This window comes from Pituophis catenifer, unplaced genomic scaffold (assembly GCF_029215685.1).
Source record: "Pituophis catenifer annectens isolate HBS135680 unplaced genomic scaffold, rPitCat1.0.hap2 SCAF_2, whole genome shotgun sequence".
NCBI lineage: Eukaryota > Metazoa > Chordata > Lepidosauria > Squamata > Colubridae > Pituophis > Pituophis catenifer.
In genome coordinates, this window is record NW_027256882.1 from 147,898,318 (window position 1) to 147,917,883 (window position 19,566).

General features: G+C 38.3%; 1 protein-coding gene across 1 annotated transcript in view; it reads left to right on the forward strand.

Annotated features, from left to right (window-relative positions):
- The first annotated feature begins 490 nt into the window (after nucleotides 1-490).
- Nucleotides 491-19,566, forward strand: part of ERN1 (endoplasmic reticulum to nucleus signaling 1) — a 56,648-nt gene continuing 37,572 nt past the window's right edge. The window contains exons 1-3 of the mRNA XM_070934422.1: nucleotides 491-553; nucleotides 761-881; nucleotides 3,918-4,028. Coding sequence (XP_070790523.1) covers nucleotides 491-553; nucleotides 761-881; nucleotides 3,918-4,028 — 295 coding nt within the window. The remainder of the gene's footprint in view (nucleotides 554-760; nucleotides 882-3,917; nucleotides 4,029-19,566) is intronic.

Genomic DNA, 19,566 nt, shown 5'->3' on the forward strand with positions numbered 1-19,566 from the left:
AAATTGAGGCCTTCCTTTTTGTAATCTCTGAGGTTATCTTTTTAGTAGTATTTTTCCCCAAATCAACAGCACAGTTGCTATCATTTTGAAGCAAAATATATGAAAACTATAATGTAAATAGTAAAACAAAGGTTAGTTTTAAAAATATGTGCCAAATATCTCCAATAAAACCTGAAGAAACAACGACAATAGAGAAAATCCTAATCTCATCTCTTTGTGTGACATGGCATTACATGATTTCCATTATCACTGCTGTCCTTGCTCTCTTTCTCCCAAATTTCTTTAAGGTAGGGAAATTAAGGCTCTCCGGTTGCTGCTGAACTACAGCTCCCAGAATCCTTTACCATCCTCCATTATGGGGTGAGGGCTGATCAAGTTCACAAATACTGCTTGTTTTGCTTCTCTCTGTGCAGTGGGTGGATTGTGTTCTGATCTAAACTGTGGCCTGACTAGCACAGTGTGCTCTTCAGATTAAGGATGATTATGTACCATGGTTTCTTTTCCTACTAGCTCAACATCTAAAGTGCCCAACGTTCAATATATGGTAGCAACAGTAGGAAAGCTACTAAAAAGCACAGGTTTAAAATAGTATAATCCTGCTCTGGTTGCTTGTGCTAACTAGCCTACTTATTTTGCAAGAAAGAGAAACTGGTCATTATGTGGCAGAATATACATTTTTACCCTGCTTATCAAATCTTCACCTTCCTCAGTTAACAACAAAATAAATCTAACGCTTCTGCTCTTTTTTTTTGTTCTTCAGAGCTGTGGAAATGCCAATTCAGTGACTTTGCCAGAGACATTATTGTTCGTTTCAACTCTTGATGGGAGTTTACACGCAGTTAGCAAGAGAACGGGGTCAATTAAATGGACTTTAAAGGAAGGTGAGTATAAGAGATGCTATATTGCCCTTCTCTTCATTAACTTGTGGTAATTGCAAAGTTAATATATGTCAGAATCAGTTTTGGGTTTTTTTAGATCACATTCTGAAGAATGTGGCATGACTATTCAAAGAAACTCCTGCTGAATTCAAGTGGCATGAGTACAGTGCATGCCAAATCTATCAATTTCTCAGGCCTGTTTATCTTCAAGGATCTTGGAAAACTGTTTTTTAATAGTTGCCTTCAAAGTCTTAATTTCAGATTACTTAAAAGGGTAGTAGCATAATTGTGGGATCAGTATGTAGGATATGGGGGAGGGGGGGAGGATCATGCCACCATAAAGCTACATCTACCCTTAATTAAAGTGTGCCATGATTTTGTTAAGAAATTCAAGCTATTTCCGGGCTCTGGGTGGACTTTTCCAAAACTTCAGAGTTTTCTTCTCCTGTTGCAATGACCGCATGCTATGATTCAACCTGATAAAGTGTATTATGTATGTCCAGACCGGTTATTGCCCAACAAAACTGAGAAAATGCTATGTGCCACAATACCCTTTTTTCTCAGATAGAAATAGTTTTATCTGTAATGGATAGGTAGATCTGTTCCCATAAGTAATCAGGCTTTTCATTTGAATTAGTTTACAAATAAAAGTTAGAATAAGTTGTTAATGAGCTGCAAAATATGGAGACCCGGGTATTTGCCCATCCCATTCTCTCCATTTATTTTTTTGAATGTGGAATGTATTTAAGTGACAATTAGAATGTGTAATGATCACGCAGATGCTCTAGACTACAAAAACAGTTGAGCTCCTCTTGAAGGGATTGTCATGCAGATAAAGTTTGCACTGAACTATACCCATGGCTTCCCAAAACTGTTTGGGAATGTGAAAGGACACTTCAGTCAACCGGATGTGCGTATTGACAAATGGTTTTATAGAAAAGAGGGGCATGTCTGTGTCTTGAGTGAGTGAGTGGCTGTAAGAGAGAGAGAAACATTGTCATATTTTATTATGGTTTTAAATGAAGGACAAAAATCTAATGCCATAAAATTGACATTCACATCTCTGTAACTCCCTAAATCTGTCCTGAGTTATTTTACTCTATTTTACTATTACTCTGCGTACATGTGGCTGAGGGAGACTGTGGAGAGGAAGAAAATTGCTATACGGTTTTGGGGTCTATTAAATGGATACCACCCTAAAGTTGAAAGTAAGGATACAATTATTCAGAAGTAGTTAGTACAGTAGTCCTTGACTTATGACCACAATGAGCCCAAAATTTCTGTTGCTAAGCAATACAGTTGTTAAGTGAGTTTTGCCCCATTTACGAACTTTATTGGCTCAGTTGTTAAGTGAATCACTACAGTTGGTAAGTTAGTAATATGATTATTAAATAAATCTGGCTTCACCATTGACTTTGCTTATCAGGAGGTCACAAAAGGCATGACTCCAGGACATGCAACCATCATAAATACATGCCAGTTGCCAAGCATCCAAATGTTGATCATGTGACCATGGGGATGGTGCAATGGTTGTTAAGGGTAAAAAAACAGTCATAAATCACTTTTTCAGTGCCACTGTAACTTTGAAGAATCACTTATTGTTGTAAGTCAAGGACTATCTGTACTGTACTGTCATCTGTACTGACTTTAATGATCCTTAGTTTCCAATAAGTTAATTCGGAATTGAAATATGTAAAACTGTGTGTTGTAATTTGCACATTACTTATCATCTGGAAATACATATTTTTTCCAATATCAACTCATCACAAGGCAAATATACCACAACCAACATTTTCTTCATAAATATTTAAGGTTTAAAAAAAAAAACACCCAGAATTTCTGAAAACAAGCTGCCATCTTATTAATAGGATAAGAGCAGGGAATTATGGCTCTTCCACATACAGTATTTTGATCCTTCCGATTCCTTGCCATCAACCCAGTGGTGGGATTCAATTTTTTTTTACTACCAGTTCTATGGTCGTGGCTTGGTGGGCATGGCATTGCTTGGTGGGCTTGGTGGGCTTGGTGGGCTTGGCTTGGTGAGCATGGCAGGGGAAGGATACTGTAAAATCTCCATTCCCACCCCACTCCAGGGGAAGGATACTGTAAAATCTCCATTCCCTCCCCAGTCCAGGGGAAGGTTACTGCAAAATCCTCATTTCCTTCCAATCAGCTGGGACTCGGGAGGCAGAGAATAGATGGGGGTAGGGCCAGTCAGAGGTAGTTTTCTCCAAACTGCTCAAAATTTCTGCCACCGGTTCTCCAGAACTGGTCAGAACCTGCTGAATACCACCTCTGCATCAACTTTGTGGGCCTGCTCTTAAAGCATGAGAATTAAAGTTTAAAGCATTTGATGCAGGTATTATAGAGATATTTGTTAGCACAGTCTCAGTGTACTGCTAAAAACTATTTAATAATTTTGAGTGCCAAGCTACTCTATTGAGTATTGATTAGTGAGCTAGACTACTCTTGCTTATAAAGCCATAATAAATAGTCATGCTGTCACCTGTTCTTCCAGAAGTAATTCTCCTGGAAATAGCTGGATTTGTAGGATGATATATGAAAATAGCTTAATTTGTTAGATAATATATTACTTATTTATCTACTCACTATACAACAGATGCAATTTGGATATTCCTGGTTTTATTTCTGTGCTGAAAAAGAATAAGAGGCAAGGGATTCCACTGAGAAAACCTCTTGAACCTATTGCTAACAATGAATACTAAAAGCACATTGCAATTTGCAATATCTTGAAGCGATAGAAAAATGCTGCTAATTTGACTTATTGCATATGGATATGGATGCTTCTGGGACTTATTGCCTCTGTGCCAAAATAACATAATTAGCTTTGAGCTGAGAAAATGTAAGTATGAGTGACCCTAAGACAATAGTAAGTATCTTACATCAAGAGCAGTAAGAGTTTGGAAGTGAAATCCAACCCCCACCCCCAAAGCTTTTCTAGAATCTAAAGCATTTGTCCAAATGAGGAAAACACTGAGCAAATTCTGTCCCCTTTTATCCTTGTGTGCTATGTCACAGTGCACTTTCAAAAAGGGCAGAGTTTACTATGTAGTTTTCATTGTTTGAACCGCAAGCTCACCCTGGTCTGGCAGTCTGCTGGGATCCAGCAGTTTTCCAGAAAACCTAAAGGTAAGAACTAGAAGGGATAGAGAGAGGTTTGAAAGAAATAGCTGGACACAGTGCTTGCAACAAGAAAGAATGAAACAACAGCAGTGAGCAGACATCTTCAATAGTGGTCTGGGAGAATTTCCTTGAGAGAAAGGAGAACCACAGAGTCATATAAGATGCAGTTTAGCCTACAGAAGTAATGGGGGTGTGGCAGGGGTGGGTTCTATTTATTTATTTATTTATTTATTTATTTATTTATTTATTTATTTATTTATTTATTTATTTATTTATTTATTTATTTATTTATTTATTTATTTATTTATTATATTTCTATACCACCTTTCTCCTGTAGGACTCAAGGCGGTGTACAGTCAAGAAAAATATAGACACACAAACATCATAAAATTGCTAATTAAAATTATTACTTAGTTTGGTCAATTAAATAAAACCCAGAATTAGATAACATTTAAAAAATCATTCACATGTTCGTATGTTTAGCCCCGCCTGTTGGAACATCAGGGTCTTGAGGGCACGGCGGAAAGCACGGAGATCAGGGATATTCCGTATCTCCGGGGGCAGTTCATTCCAAAGGGTTGGAGCCCCCACAGAGAAGGCCCTCCCCCTGGGAGTCGCCAGTCGACATAATTTGACTGACGGTACCCTGAGTAGTCCCTCCCTGTGAGAACGAACTGGTCGGTGGGAGGCTATTGGTGGCAAAAGATGGTCTCGTAGGTACCCAGGTCCTAAGCCATGGACTATTTACCTTTAAATAAATAAAAGCTATTTACCTTTACTACCGGTTCGCAACGGGGCCGCGCGCTCTTCTGCGCATGTGCAGAAGCATTTAGACGCATATAGAACTACTGGTTCTATAGAACCGGTGCGAACCTGGGGCAACCCACCACTAGGGTGTGGTTATCGCCTCAGAAGGATCATCCCTAGTTTCTTGAGCTTTAAAGGTGGGGGGGGGGGGAGAAATGTACAGATAGTCCTCGACTTACAACCATAATTGAGCCCAAAATTTCTGTTGTTAAGTGAGACATTTGTTAAGTAAGTTTTGCCCAGTGGTGGAATTCAAATTTTTTTACTACCGGTTCTATGGGTGTGGCTTGGTGGGCGTGGCAGGGGAAGGATACTGCAAAATCTCCATTCCCACCCCACTCTGGGGCCAGCCAGAGGTGGTATTTGCCAGTTCTCTGAACTACTCAAAATTTCCGCTACCGGTTCTCCAGAAACTGTCAGAACCTGCTGAATTTCACCCCTGGTTTTGCCCCAAATTCACAACCTTTCTTGCCTAAGTTATTAAGTGAATCACTGCTGTTGATAAATTAGTAACCCAGTTGTTAAGGGAATCTGGCTTCTCCATTGACTTTGCTTGTCAGAAGGTCGCAAAAGGGGATCACATGACCTCAACTACAACCGTCATAAATGTGAACCAGTTGTCAAGCATCTGACTTTTGATCATATGATCATGAGAATGCTGCAAAGGTCATAACTGAAAAACTTTTTTCAGTGCCGTCGTAACATTTCACTAAATGAACTGTTATAAGCCAAGGACTACCTGTACTTTCAGAGTTGCAAAATTCTGTTACTGTAACTTTACAATAAAGGCAGTGTTAGGACTCATGGTTGGTGCTTCTTCTCTGGATTACCTCTAAAGCAGCGGTTCTCAACCTGGGGGTCGCGACCCCTTTGGGGGTCCAATGGCCATTTCACAGGGGTCACCAAAGCCCTCTTTCACCCCCCCCACACCTTCACTCACCCTCACTCTCTGCTCTGTTGGATCGCTTACCCCGCCCACTCCCAATCTATTGCTGCCTCCTGAGTCCCAGCTGATGGCTAGAGGGAAAAAACCTGTTTAAATTCTTGCCGCGGGGCTTCAAAGGGTCGCCCTATAGCCAGTGGTGGGATTCTGCCGGTTCCGCCCCGCCCCTTGCCCCGCCCCTCCGGACCATTATTTATTGCCAATAAATGGTGGTGGGCGAGGGGCGGGCGAGCCAGCAATTTAACAAATGGTTCGGTGTTTTTTTGTAATTTTATTGGCCCGCGGAGCTTCAGCATAGGCTAATTAGCCCTTGATTAGATCGGCTCCCGACTCTCAGCTGATTTGCTCTCAGCTGTTTTGCTCAGGGCTCTGCTGCTTCCTTGCAAAGAGTCCTGGAGCAGATTTTTTTCCCCCTAGCTATGCTGAAAAACAAAACTGAAAGTAAAGCAGGCTGTTGGCTTTGCTGTTTGCTGCAACGTTGGAAAATTAGGCAGGCAGATTTCTTTTCCCTTTCCTCACCAAAAAAGGTAGGTGCAAACAATGGGAAATTTAGGGTAAAAGAAGAGAGTTCAAGATTTTAAAACACAAAAGAAAAAAAGCTCTATTTAACTAGGGAATTGTAATAATTGAGATACTATTAATTGTATATTGTATTGAAAGCAGAAATGGTTAAGTTGTGGTTTGGAGGAATATATGGGGGAAATTATTTGGTTTATTATTATTGGTAAATATAATTAATTGATTTGTAAGAAATTGGATTGCATGGAAATAATTGGAATATTCATGTTCATATTGATTAATATACAAAAAAGGTAGTTATATAACTAATTGATTTATATTAAAATGTTGAATTTATATTAAACAACTGTAATATTACATAATTAACCAATGTGAGGATGGATATAAAAATAGATGACAATGGGAAGGGGTATAATATAGAATAGAAGGGAAAAATTGAATTTGATTAAGATTAGAGATGAGGATGAAGGGTAATATTGGTTTTTTATAAAAATAGATGAGGAATAAATATGGCAAAAAGGAAATATAGAAATTGTAAATTTAATTGAAATGACTAAACGCTGTTTAAATTTGTGAACCGGCCAAATACTCTGTTCAAAGAAAATACATTGTATGTTTGTATGTGTGTTTCTAATTATTGTTATTTATTCATATTTGTTCTCTTTTATTCTTTAAAGTTTAACAATTCATTCTTTATCTTAATATCTTTATATTTGTTTGGGGTTGGCTTTCTTCCCTTTCATCTTTTTTATTGTACAGCAATCTTTCTCCTCAAACCTACCACCTTTCTCTTTTCTTTCCTTCTTACTTTCTCTTCCTCCCCCTCTTCTTCTCCTCCCTACTTCCTCTTCCTTTCTCCTTCTCCTCCTCTCTTCCTCCCTCTCTTACCCTCACTCCTACTCTAATTTCCTTTCCCTTAATTCATCCCTCTCTATTGCTGTATCCTTTTATGCATATGGACTACTCAGAGGGCTGAAAAAGTTATTTCTGACTGGTCCTCGCACTTTTGACCAGTCCTCGAACTTACGACTGTCCTCACATTTTACGTTTTTGCCCTATCTTGTCACCATGGTGAAGAGAAGCAGTTGTGAAATGAGTGACACGGTTGTTAAGAATGCTACAATGGGCATAAATGATGACCAGTCATAAAAGCGAAGACCAGTCAAAACTGCGGGGACCTGTCAGAAATCACTTTTTTCAGCCCTCTGGGTAGTCCTTTTGTGCATATGGACTACTCAGAGGGCTGAAAACGTTATTTTTGACTGGTCCTCGTACTTTTGACCAGTCCTCGAACTTACGACTGTCCTCACATTTTACGTTTTTGCCCTATCTTGTCACCATGGTGAAGAGAAGCAGTTGTGAAATGAGTGACATGATTGTTAAGAATGCTGCACGGGCATAAATGTGAGGATGGTCATAAGTGTGAGGACCAGTCAAAAGTGCGAGGACCTGTCAGAAATGACTTTTTTCAGCCCTCTTGATTAGTCCCTATACACATAGCCATGGCCACCCGGTCATATGACTAGCTAGCCACGCCCACCCAGTCACATGACCTCCAAGCCATGCCCACAAAGTAAGCCACACCCACAGAACCAGTAGTAAAAAAAATTAGAACCCACCCCTGGTTGGGGGTCACCACAACATGAGGAACTGTATTAAAGGGTCGCGGCATTAGGAAGGTTGAGAACCACTGCTCTAAGGGCTGACCCCTTCCTCTTCCAGTGTAAATTTGGGGGATGGCATCTCAGTGGGGAAAGGAAAAGTGGGGAGTGGGCTGTCTATATAGCCCTTGCAGCAGAGAAAATGCTGCCTCTTGCTTGTTCTCCATCCAGGAAGTTGCTATTTGGGGGCTGGGAAAAAGCAGCACCCAGGAATGCAAGAGCCATTTCTTCCCAACCCAGAACACACACTCACAGCACAGAAAGTAACCTGTGTTTCTGTCTGGTCCAGCACCAACTATCAGTCTCCCTGGAGAAGTGTGGTAAGATGAATGGAAACAGGGAAGTACATTGACATGTATACAGAGGAACCATTAGTTCAAAGCAAATGTCTTGCAAAACGTCTTTGGTTGATCAGAACAGTCAGACTGGATAATCCAGTTTTATTTTAAAATGTTATTGCATTTGAAATATTCCTTTAGATCCGTATCTGAACACAACCTTCTCAATTGATGTATTGTAAGATACTTAATGCCTATTTGTTTGGCTCCATATACAAGAAAGCCACATTTTTGTGCATGAAAAAGATCTTGATGGGGTAATTATGCTAAAACTCTTTTTAAAAGCATTTCTGTGTTCTGACATTTCTTGATTGAGGACACAGCATGAAATAAGCTTGCTACTGATATTTAATGCAAAACTATGAGATACCTTTGACCATAGCAATTCTGGTAAAAGCCTAATTAAATCTTGTTTCATCTCTTCTTGGATCAAAATGGATTTTGAACCAATTTTTATTTTCTTACCTGAATCTGTTACAGTTCATAAAGAGAATTCTTTAATATTTGCTATCTATTTATTTATATAAGAAATGTATGTAAATATTGTTCATATTATTGGAAGTTGTTGCTAGAGTGTTCTGAGTTCAATACAGTAGTAAACAGAGCCTTGATAGTACAGTGGTCTACGCACCCTGTTATTAACACAGCTGCCTGCAATTTACTGCTGGTTCGAATCTCTCCAAGGCTCAAGGTTGACTCAGCCTTCCATCCTTTCTAAGGTAGGTGATATGAGGACCCAGTTTGTGGGTGCAATAAGCTGACTTTGTATAAATATATGCAAAAGTATGAAGGCTATTGCTTAACGCATTGTAAGCCGCCCTGAGTCTCCGGAGAAGGGCGGCATATAAATCAAATTAAAAAAAAAAAAAAACTAACCACATACACATGTGTACACGCACACAAAGAGTTTATTCTGTATTCCATCGACATACTTCTGATTCAAATTTTAAGTAAAAATTTTAGAAGAAAACAAGAAGGACTTGGTTAATAATTTGACCCAATCTGCTTAAGACAAGCAGTATTGAAAAAGAATCCATATTTCTATGTCATGTCTGGAGCCTCTAATTCCAAAATTTGTTCACTATAGTTTCACTGCTAAGGCTACTCATCTCAATCATTCAGATACATTATATTACAATATGGTTAATTTAACACACTCTAAGGCTCTAATCAGGAATGGTTTCCTAAGTACCGGTAACATATGAAACCTCATAAAAACCTTCCTAAGCAATAATATATAAAGTTGTAGATGGAAAAGATAATTAAAAATAGAATCCTCATTTTCCTACTAATTAGACTATCAGAAAAAGACTTTTATTATATAATTGCCATGCTTCAATTTGTCCATTTTAGAAGAGATCCGGACAATTCAGTGTACTACTTTTACGTTTTTAAAACAAGAAGAGGGAAAAAATGTTAATCTGCACAGTATCCTTTGATCGGAAGCAGTAAACGTAATCAATCTGGAAACAGTAAGGCAGATTAGGGGAAAATATTTCCTTCATTAGACTAGCTCCAATGTTTAGACTGTATTCCAGAATGGCTGATATAAAAGACTGACAAGCTTCCAAGATTTTTACAAGAATGTAAAGGGATAACTCCTATCTCAGGCGTAGAGTCTTAAAAAACAAAAGTTGAGGGGAATACAAGAAAACCCAGATACCAATTCTTAACACCATATGATCTTAAACTTTACCTCTGCCACAATTTAGAGGAGCAGCTGCTGTATAATTGTCATTGGAGAGGCAAAGCTTCAGTGGTGGGTTGCTACTGGTTCTCCCCGGTTCTTGCGAACCGGTAGTAGAAATTTTGAGTAGTTCGGAGAACCGGTAAATGTCACCTCTGCCTGGCTCCGCCCCCAATCTATTCGCTGCCTCCTGAGTCCCAGCTGATCGGCTAGAAGGAAAAAATCAGGGCTCACTTGACAAAGAAGAGGAATAAAAACACCTTTGCTTTAAATTGAGAAGCCGAGAAGCCTCCCAACTGATCGGCTAGGACCGATCCGCTCCTTGTAAACTGCTCGGTGATGGTAGATTGGCAATTGAGGCCAAGCTGCCTGAAAGCGGTTTCCGATGCTCTAGGTGGTGGCAGAGCGGCAAAAAACTGTTTAAACTCTTGCCGCGGCGCTTCAAAGGGCCACCCTACAGCAGTGTAAAAGAGTAAAAGGCAGTGTGGTGGTAGACCAGTGCGCTCCAAAAACAAATGGGTAGACAGGAACACTCCAAAAACAAATGGGTAGACCAGTATGCTCCAAAAACAAAGGGGTAGACTGGTACGGCTCTGCAAGCAGTTAAAAGCCTGGTAGACCAGTACCTCTGCGAAATCCTAAAGAATTGCTTGTCACATGACCATCAAACCATGCCCACAAAATAAGCCACACCCACAGAACCGGTAGTAAAGATTTTTAGAACCCACCCCTGAAAAGCTTGATGGACTTTGTTTCTGAAGAAGACTGATCATGATCTTTACTCAAGAGTCTTAAACAGGGGTCCTCAAACTACGGCCCACAGGCCAGATATGGCCTGCTGAAGCCATTAATCCGGCCCGCGCAGGACCACCAGACTGCTCCACCCACATTGCCCCACCTACCCGCCAGCCCCCACCCACCTTCTGGAGGCCGAGGAGGCCAAAAATGGGATGCACAGAGGCCTCAGGAGGCCAAAAACGGGCCCGTTTTTGGATGGCAGAGTGGTTCTGGAGGCCGAGGAGGCCAAAAATAGGACACTTCCCAGCCTCCAGAGAGAGAGAGGGGGAGGGAGGGAGAAAGAAAGACATACAAACACCCACACCCAAACACATACACAAACAGAAGTCTCTCACACACCCCAAGGCAGCCACATCCGTTCACTAATCTGCTTTCCACCTCCAGGAGCATAACAAAGTTTAATTTGTGTGTATTGTTTAATGGACTGCCACGCCCACCCAGTCACATGACCACCTAGCCATGCCCACCCAGCCAGTCTGGCCCCCCAACAATCTGAGGGACCATGAATTGGCCCTGTTTAAAAAGTTTGAGGACCCCTGGTCTTAGACATTTAAAGCTACGCTTTTGTTTGTGTTATCAAAGTTATGACTGTAATTCCATAATTCCAGAACCCTACAAAAAAAACCCCTGCAATATTTGCAAAATTTCCTCCACTCATATCAGACCAAAAGGGAGAAATAAAATATTGAATGTATTGCTTTCTAATTGTTTCTACTTGATCTGTGTATCAACAATAATTGCCAGATAGATAGATAATTGCCTATCCTGCTCTGGTGTGACCAAGAATCAAAGATGGGGCTATGCAGGTAAAATGAGTTTATTGATGCACAAAACAAAATGCACAAAATTGTTGTCCAGAAGCAAAGATTAGAATTAAGCCATATTTGATGTTTTGGCAGAATATGCAATATGGGTTGGAGAAAATATAATGATTTCTCCCCATCCTCCATCAGACTTCACAGACTTTTAATTATTAATTAGTTACAAAGTTGTTAATTTTTAATTTGTCAGACCTAGAACAGTACTCCTATTTCATATTTATATTTGTGTTTGTGTGTGTACACTCTTCTAGGTCTAACTGACAAATTAAAAATTAACAAGTTACTTTGTCCAGATGGCATAGGCCCTGGAGTTTTTAAAGAACTCAAAGGTGCAGTTGTTGATTTTCCAGCTGATATGCAACTTATTATCAAAATCATGTAAGGTCAATTTAAAAAAAGAGAGATCCATTTGGCAGGAGAATTGTCTGGAAATAATAGACATGGTAACTTAAATTCAGTCCCAGAAAACATTGTGGAAAACAACATCTAAATTAGAATAATTAAAAATACAGAAAAACAGATTCTGCAGAAGAATACATGTCATTTTCATTAAGAAAATTTATGCCTCATTAGCTTTTTAGAATTCTTTGTCCAACAAATTCTAATAAAGATTATCTAATACATATGGTTATTGGTTTTCCAAAAACCTCCTGAAGCATAGTTCACCCATTAATGGCTCCGATAAATCTGAGGGTCTCCAAATGGCCTAAAAATGGGTAAAAAAGCAAAGAACTGAAACAGTTTTCATAAGGGAAGAAAGAGAGCCGACATTGGTATTAGCTTTGGTGCTATAATTTAGATCTTGTTTCCAAGTGTCATTAAATTGTTCAGGCTATAGAAAGGACTATATTCTTCAAAATTAATTATCTAATGAACCCAAAATGGAGTGATATTCAAGAAGTGTTTTCATATATCGGTAGATAATGGCTTATCTGGCTAGGATTAACATTAAAAGATTCACTTGAAGAGAATATCAGCTGTTTGTTAAAAGACTGAATGTGAAAATGACAAACTCTACATCGGGGTTTATTTATTTATAAAAATTAGACGGGTGGTTTATGGCAATTTAAAAATTACAACATCAGTATGCAGTAGAGCTTATTCTCAAAATATATTTTAATATATTAACATATTCTCAAAATATAACAGAGCCAGTTTGGTCTAGTGGTTAAGGCACCAGGGTTGAACCTGGAAGTCTGGGAGTTCTAGTCCTGTCTTGGGCATGAAAACAACTGGGTCAATCAACTCTCAGCCCTATCTACCTCAGGGTTGTTGTGGGGAAAATAGGAGAAAGACAGAATATTAAGTATGTCCCCCCCCTCAAGTTATTTATAAAAATAATAAAGGTGGATAAACAAATAAGTAAATAAATGCACTGCAATTGTAGAAATCTTATTGTATTGTTTTATCTTGAGAAAATACTAGTAAGAAGTAACAGCAGATGCCATGAAGGCAGTGGCTAGATAAAAAACATATTTTTTTTAAAAAAGGAGAGATTTGGTATAACTTGTAGTGCTTCAGAGTCATTGTCAATAAAGTACTTGGGGCAATCCCATAGTCTGTACTTCCTTAAGTCTGCTGCATCTTTTTTCAGGATTGTGTGACTGTTCAAGGAAAGTATATCTTTGGTTTAAGGAGGCATAGACAAATGCCGAGTACCCTTTTGCTCTATTTTCTGATCCACATATATGTACCTTTTTGCTCTATTTTTTGGTCCACATATTCTGAATACAGAATTTAGAAGATAGAAAGTCTGCTCAGACCAATATTTAACTATCCTGCAAAAGATAGCGTATGAATTAGTTCTCAGACTGATCAGTTATCAAAACAAGGAGCCAATGCAGGCTTCCCCAGTTTTAGAAAAGGGACAGCTCACTCTCCCCTCCAGCCTCTCTTATCAAAAGAACCAACACAAAACTATCAAGAATTTTGCTGCCATAAGTGACTATATTGAAATACCGCATTTTAAAGTAAAGGACTTCCTGGAAGTCTTATAGCTTCATCCTTCTAGTAAATTCCTCCAGCTCTGTGTGGAGGGAAACCAGGCAGAGAGTAGAGAATAGAGAAACTACAATTAATTGGATAATGATAATCACAAAATGCAAAGACCTGCAACTTCACTTAGAACAGCTTACATCTTGCAACAAGACCTTTAATATTATTCAGCAACATCTGTCTATCCCACATCCTTGGGAAGGACTTCTTAGATAGACAAAAATGCCAAATCCAAACTAACATTGGCATGATTGTGGCCAACCATAATAATAACAAGCTTTGTAAACCCCTATTGCTTGTTGCCCTCAATAAGCCAAGGATAACAAACGGCCTTTTTGTCTAATCTTTAGGAAAGGAATTGAAAACAAAATATGAAGTACCACTTTGGGGTCTGGATATCACAGTCAGCTGAAAACAGCCTTCTCAGAAAGGATACTATAAGAAGCAGCCAAAATGGTTTGCCCGATTTGAGGAACAGCTAACATTTGGAACTGGGTTGAGTTGAGAAAAGCAATAACAATAAGGACCAGGATTGTCGTTAATACAACTATGATAGGTTTGGAAAAAATGAATCATTATCCATTTTCTTTCGTCCTCCGTAATATGGGAACTCATGGCCTACTTAGTGGTATGTTTAGGGAAGTTTTAAGTATATCTTCACAAGGGAGTCCATTAACATGGAGAGTTTACCGCTAGGAATCATAGATATGGAATTAGACAAATCTGTAGGTTCATAGGATTAGGTTTTTCCCTACTTATTACCAATGACAGTTAAATAATGTAAAGCAATAGAGTTTTGAAAACCAGTTGCTTTCAGCGAAAGAGGAGAAGGCTGCTAAGTTTTTGATGGATAACGGTTATAATTTAAAACTTCCTAGAGCAGTAGATTGCCCTCATGTCTGAAAAATATTGCTGGACTAGACAGCTCCTTGTGAAAGCCAGTTTGGTGTAGTGGTCTAGGCACTGGGATAAAAACCGAGAGACTCTACTTGGAAACCACTTCTGCACTTTTTGCTCGAAGCAAAAATAAATAAATAAAACGTTCGGTGCTTAGAATGATTTTGTTATTATAGAAATGGTTTGAAATGTAAAGCAATTTGAGGCTTGATATTTTACTGCATTGTAAAACGTCAGAAGGGCTTGCTTTTTTATTCTTTCTCTTAATACTTTTCTTAATTTGAAATGTATAATACTAGTAAAAAAACAGGAGACCATGAGTGTTAGACTTGCCTGGGGCACAAAACCAGCTGGGTGGCTTTGAGCCAGTCACTCACTCAGCTCTAGAAAGGAGGCAATGGCAAATCACTTTGAAAATCCTTGCCAGTAAGACTGTGAGAATTAGTGTAAGCAGTCACCAGGTGTAAAAAAAACTGAGTCAAGGTATGTATGCGCGCACACACACACACACACACTCAAAAACAAATCTTTAGACTGAACACTTTATGTCTTGTTTACAGAGGTTCCTTTGAATGAACATTGTTATTTACTTTTCTATGTAATATTGATCTGTTTGAAATATCTAACTGCTGAGTGAATTGACATGAAGATGACAATGAATACAGGCTGAGAGTTGGTTTTGTTATGGAAAAGAACACTCCCTTTGTTACTTAATAGAATCATAAGAGCAGAAATATAATAATAGGATATCAATTTTCTAAAATATTTAAGAAAAAAAATTAGCAGGGATAGAGTGGGAATATTAGCAATGGTCCTTACTTTATAACCTTTTAAAAGGCAGCAATTATTAACAATGACAAAACAAGATGCACTATAAAAATTAACCCATATTTTACAAGATCCGGTGCTGTGAAAAAGCAGTTAAATCTTTCCCCATAATACTCCTTGAAAAACCTGAAATGCAACAGTGGGTTAAGAAAGTATTCTCTGTTCACCCAAACCTTAGGGAATAAAAAATAGAAAGAGAACGTGCTTATAAAGTTTTTTGGCCTCAATATGACTGTTGTTAAACCTATAAAATATTGGCTGTCAAACAAGTTTTGCCATGTGTACAAGTGAATCTGACAACTTGGTTTTTTCCCTGCTCAATAAGGTTATTATGGCTCTTGTATGCCTATTACAAAACAATAACAAAACTAGCCTTCCACTGATGCAATAGCTGGTTGCTGGATTTCTTTTCATGTGCATAAGCAAATTTGTGTGTGTGCAGTAGACACCTGAAATAGTAGCCTTTTGCACATCCTAAAAATTCACTAAATTTGGAGGTAGCTCTTTCTAACTTAATCTGAATTAAATCTCAACCTCAACAAACTGCCATATTCAAAAATGTACGAACAAATATATAGTCTCTTATTTCCAGCAGTTAAAGAAGTTTTTCAACTTGCCCAATTCTTCCTGAATAAAATGGAAACGTGGAATTCAGGCATCTTAATAATATATATGAAACCTGGAAGTCTAGCATGTCTGATTTTGTCTATCAGACTGCAGCTTTCTGTCACGTTCCGGCATTTAGGAGAGACAAGAATGGCAGCCTCAAATGGCAGCCCCGGCTGACACTTTCTTTGTGGGTTGGGCTTCTCTTCAGTCAACAGTTACATAGGGATCTTATTCAAGAGCAAATGCAAAAGTGATATATTATACAAATATTGTATTATATTATTTGGAGGCACGATGGCTCAGCAGTTAAAGATGCTGAGCTTGTCAGATGGAAAGCTGAAAGCCCAGGTTTGAGACCTGTGCACTACGCGATGGGGTGAGTTCCCATTACTTTCTTCAGCTCCTGCCCACCTAGCAGTTCAAAAGCATGCAAATGCAAGTAGATAAATAGGTACCACTTCGGTGGGAAGATAGCAGATTCCATGCACCTCGGTGTATAGTCAGGCTGGCCACATGAGCACGGAAATGTCTTCAGACAACGTTGTCTCTCTCAGCTAAGAAACAGAGATGAGCACCACCCCTAAAGTCAGACACAATTGGACAGGGGAAACTTTTACCTTTATCTTTATTATTCAGTGATCCATTTGTTTGTCTTCTTGGCTATCCATGGGATTCTGAGTCTTCTTCAATACTAAAGTTCAAAAGCATCAATAATTTTTTTTCTGTTCTGCTTCTTAGAAGTCCCACTTTCACTTCCATAGGGTGTCACAGAGAAAACCACTTCCTCCATGATTCTGAGCTTTGTAGATATAAACACATACTGACATCTAAATATTATTCCCAGGGCCTTCACTGCTTCTCTTCCAAGTGTTAATGTATTTCTTGACTGCTACGTTTTCAACTATTAAGAGTAGCGCACAGCATAGCAGGGGTTATTGATGTGTCTTCCTTCAGTTTTAAAACCACATTCAACTTCTTCCAGTCCAGCTTCCCTCAATATATAAACCACACATAATTTGAATAAATAAGCCCAGCTTCCCTCCCTATATATTCCACATATAATTTGAATAAATAAGCCAACCCGGGGCCATTCTATTTCACTGTGCTCTGGCTGAACTGTTGCTTCCTGACCTATGCATAGGTTTCATATGAGGTCAATGATAAGTTTTGGGTTTCCCATTTTTCCAAGCACATACCACAACTTGACATGATCAATTCAAAGGCCTTTCTACAATCAGTGAAGCTGACTTTGACTTTCTTAATTATCCAGCCTATATCAGCATTATTGTGTTCTAAAGATAGCCTGAACATCTAGCCTCTCCCTTTTCATGTAGGACTCTAATCTGCATTGGATAGTCCTAAGTATTATTTTGCTAGTGTATGAAAATAAGGATATTATATAATAATTTGTACACACTGTTAAATCTTCTTTCTTTGTTATTGGGAAATCTTCAAGACCAGATGGTTTTTCTGTGATATTATCTTCCAGGAAATGTTCATTAAGCCATTAACTCAGGTAATGAATGAGTTAAATAACATCAAGTTTTTCCTCCTTCACATCAAGTGTTTTATTTCCTTGATTTACAAAAAAGTCCATAATCCACCTGTGCCCAGAAATGTATCTCTCTCTATTGACGTTTACAGAAATCCTCATAAAGAGATTAAGTCAGGGGTGAAATGCTCCTGGTTTGGACCAGATCGCCCGAACCACCCAATGGAGGCGGGTGGTTCGGAGAGCTGGTAGCAAAAATCCTTGCCCCCCCCCATGCCCAGCTGAGCCGCGCAATCATCAGAGGCTTTTTTCTTTTAAATGGCTCTGACAATCCCAACTGAGTTGCCTGATCGGCAGAGGGTTTTTAAAACCCTTTGCCGATCAGGCAACTCAGCTGGGATCGTCAGAGCCATTTAAAAGAAAAACAGTTTTTTTAAAAAAACCCTCTGCTGATCAGGCAACTCAGCTTGGATCGTCAGAGCCATTTAAAAGAAAAAAAGTTTTTTTCTTTTAAATGCCTCTGACGATCCAAGCTCTGACGATCCCAGCTGAGTTGCCTGATTGGCAGAGGGTTTTTAAAAAACCCTCTGACGATCAGGCAACTCAGCTGGGATCGTCAGAGCCTTTTGAAAGTATTTTGAAAGCATGTAGAAAAAATGGTTTTAAAAATAAAAAAAAAATTGGCCACGCCCACCCAGTCACATTACCTGACCACCACCAAGCCATGCCCACAGAACCGGTAGTAACAAATTTTAGATTTCACCACTGAATTAAGTTGTCTTTTATATGACAAAGGCAATCTGATACATGAGGGTTAATATAATACATTATGTGAGGGAAATGAGTGGTTTAGAAATAGGAAATATCAATCAATCTTTTGAATGCCTATTGATGAACCAGAGAAAGAAGGAAGCAGCTATAATCTTTGTTGTTGTGGAAAAAGCCTTTGATAATTTGGAATGGCTTTTCATATTTACAACTCTGAAGAAGATGAACAGAGAGTCATTTTTTCCATGAGTACAGACCATTTAAAAAACACAAAGCACCAAGATAATGATAAAAAAATTTTTAGGAATTAAGCTGGCAAATCAAGAAAATTAATTAAAATTATATGCAGGTTACATTGCAATTACTCATCCAAGGGATTCTCTAATATTAGGAATGGAACACTTACAAAGTTATATCAGAATATCAAATTAATAAGAAGGATTACATTGGATTTCTCTGAAAAAAATCCCACTATTAAAAATTTGATATCTGGGAATTTATTTAACAAAAAATAATGCATTTAATTAAAAAACAATTATTGTATTCAAAACATAGTAAGAAACTTTTTAAAATGATAAAAACTAAAACTGACTAGGAGAGCAACAGTAAAAAATGAATATTTTATCAAGGGTGAACTTTGTACTTCAATTTTTTCCAATAGGAATTGAAGACTATGTATTAAATTGAGTGCCAGAGACAAATAAGTGAGCGGTCAAATAAAAGGCCAGGGATTGTGTTTATGATTTTTAAGAAATGGAATAAGGAGGTAGATTAGCAAAACCAAATTTCAACCTATAATTATTATTAATTAAACTTGTTTTTAAAAACTCATTTTTCTTTTTTTAGGTTTTATTAATAATATTTACAGGGTTATGTATTTTATAGTTGTGTTCTCTGGCCTTGCAATAAAGGTTTGATTGACTGAAATTTCAATCTATGTTACCAAGTTAATTGTATCACTTTATGGATGGGTTGTTTCTTTTGAGGGAGCAGGATTCCCAGGTGTTGTTTGGCTCAATAAAGGCAGAAGTTCTTAACCTATTTGATCATAAAACAAGTAGTAAAAGTATGGAATATAGGGGGGGTGGGGGGGGGCGGGAATCAATCCAGACCATCTTCCCTTGCTTCAGTAATATTATTTTCATTTAAGTGAATAAACTGTCCCAAAAAATGACCATTGGGGGAAAAAAGTGCCTGTACTGCAAGAGCTAATTATTAATTTTTAAAAAGGTAAAATCTTTTGAGTTTCTTTCTTCAGAATGGTCAAAATCACCTTATTGATTCCGGTGACTTCAAATAAGCAACCTAGTTCAAAAGGAATTATAAAAATAAGATAGAATTCTAAGAGACCTGACTGAATTTGACAAGCTTCCAACTTCAA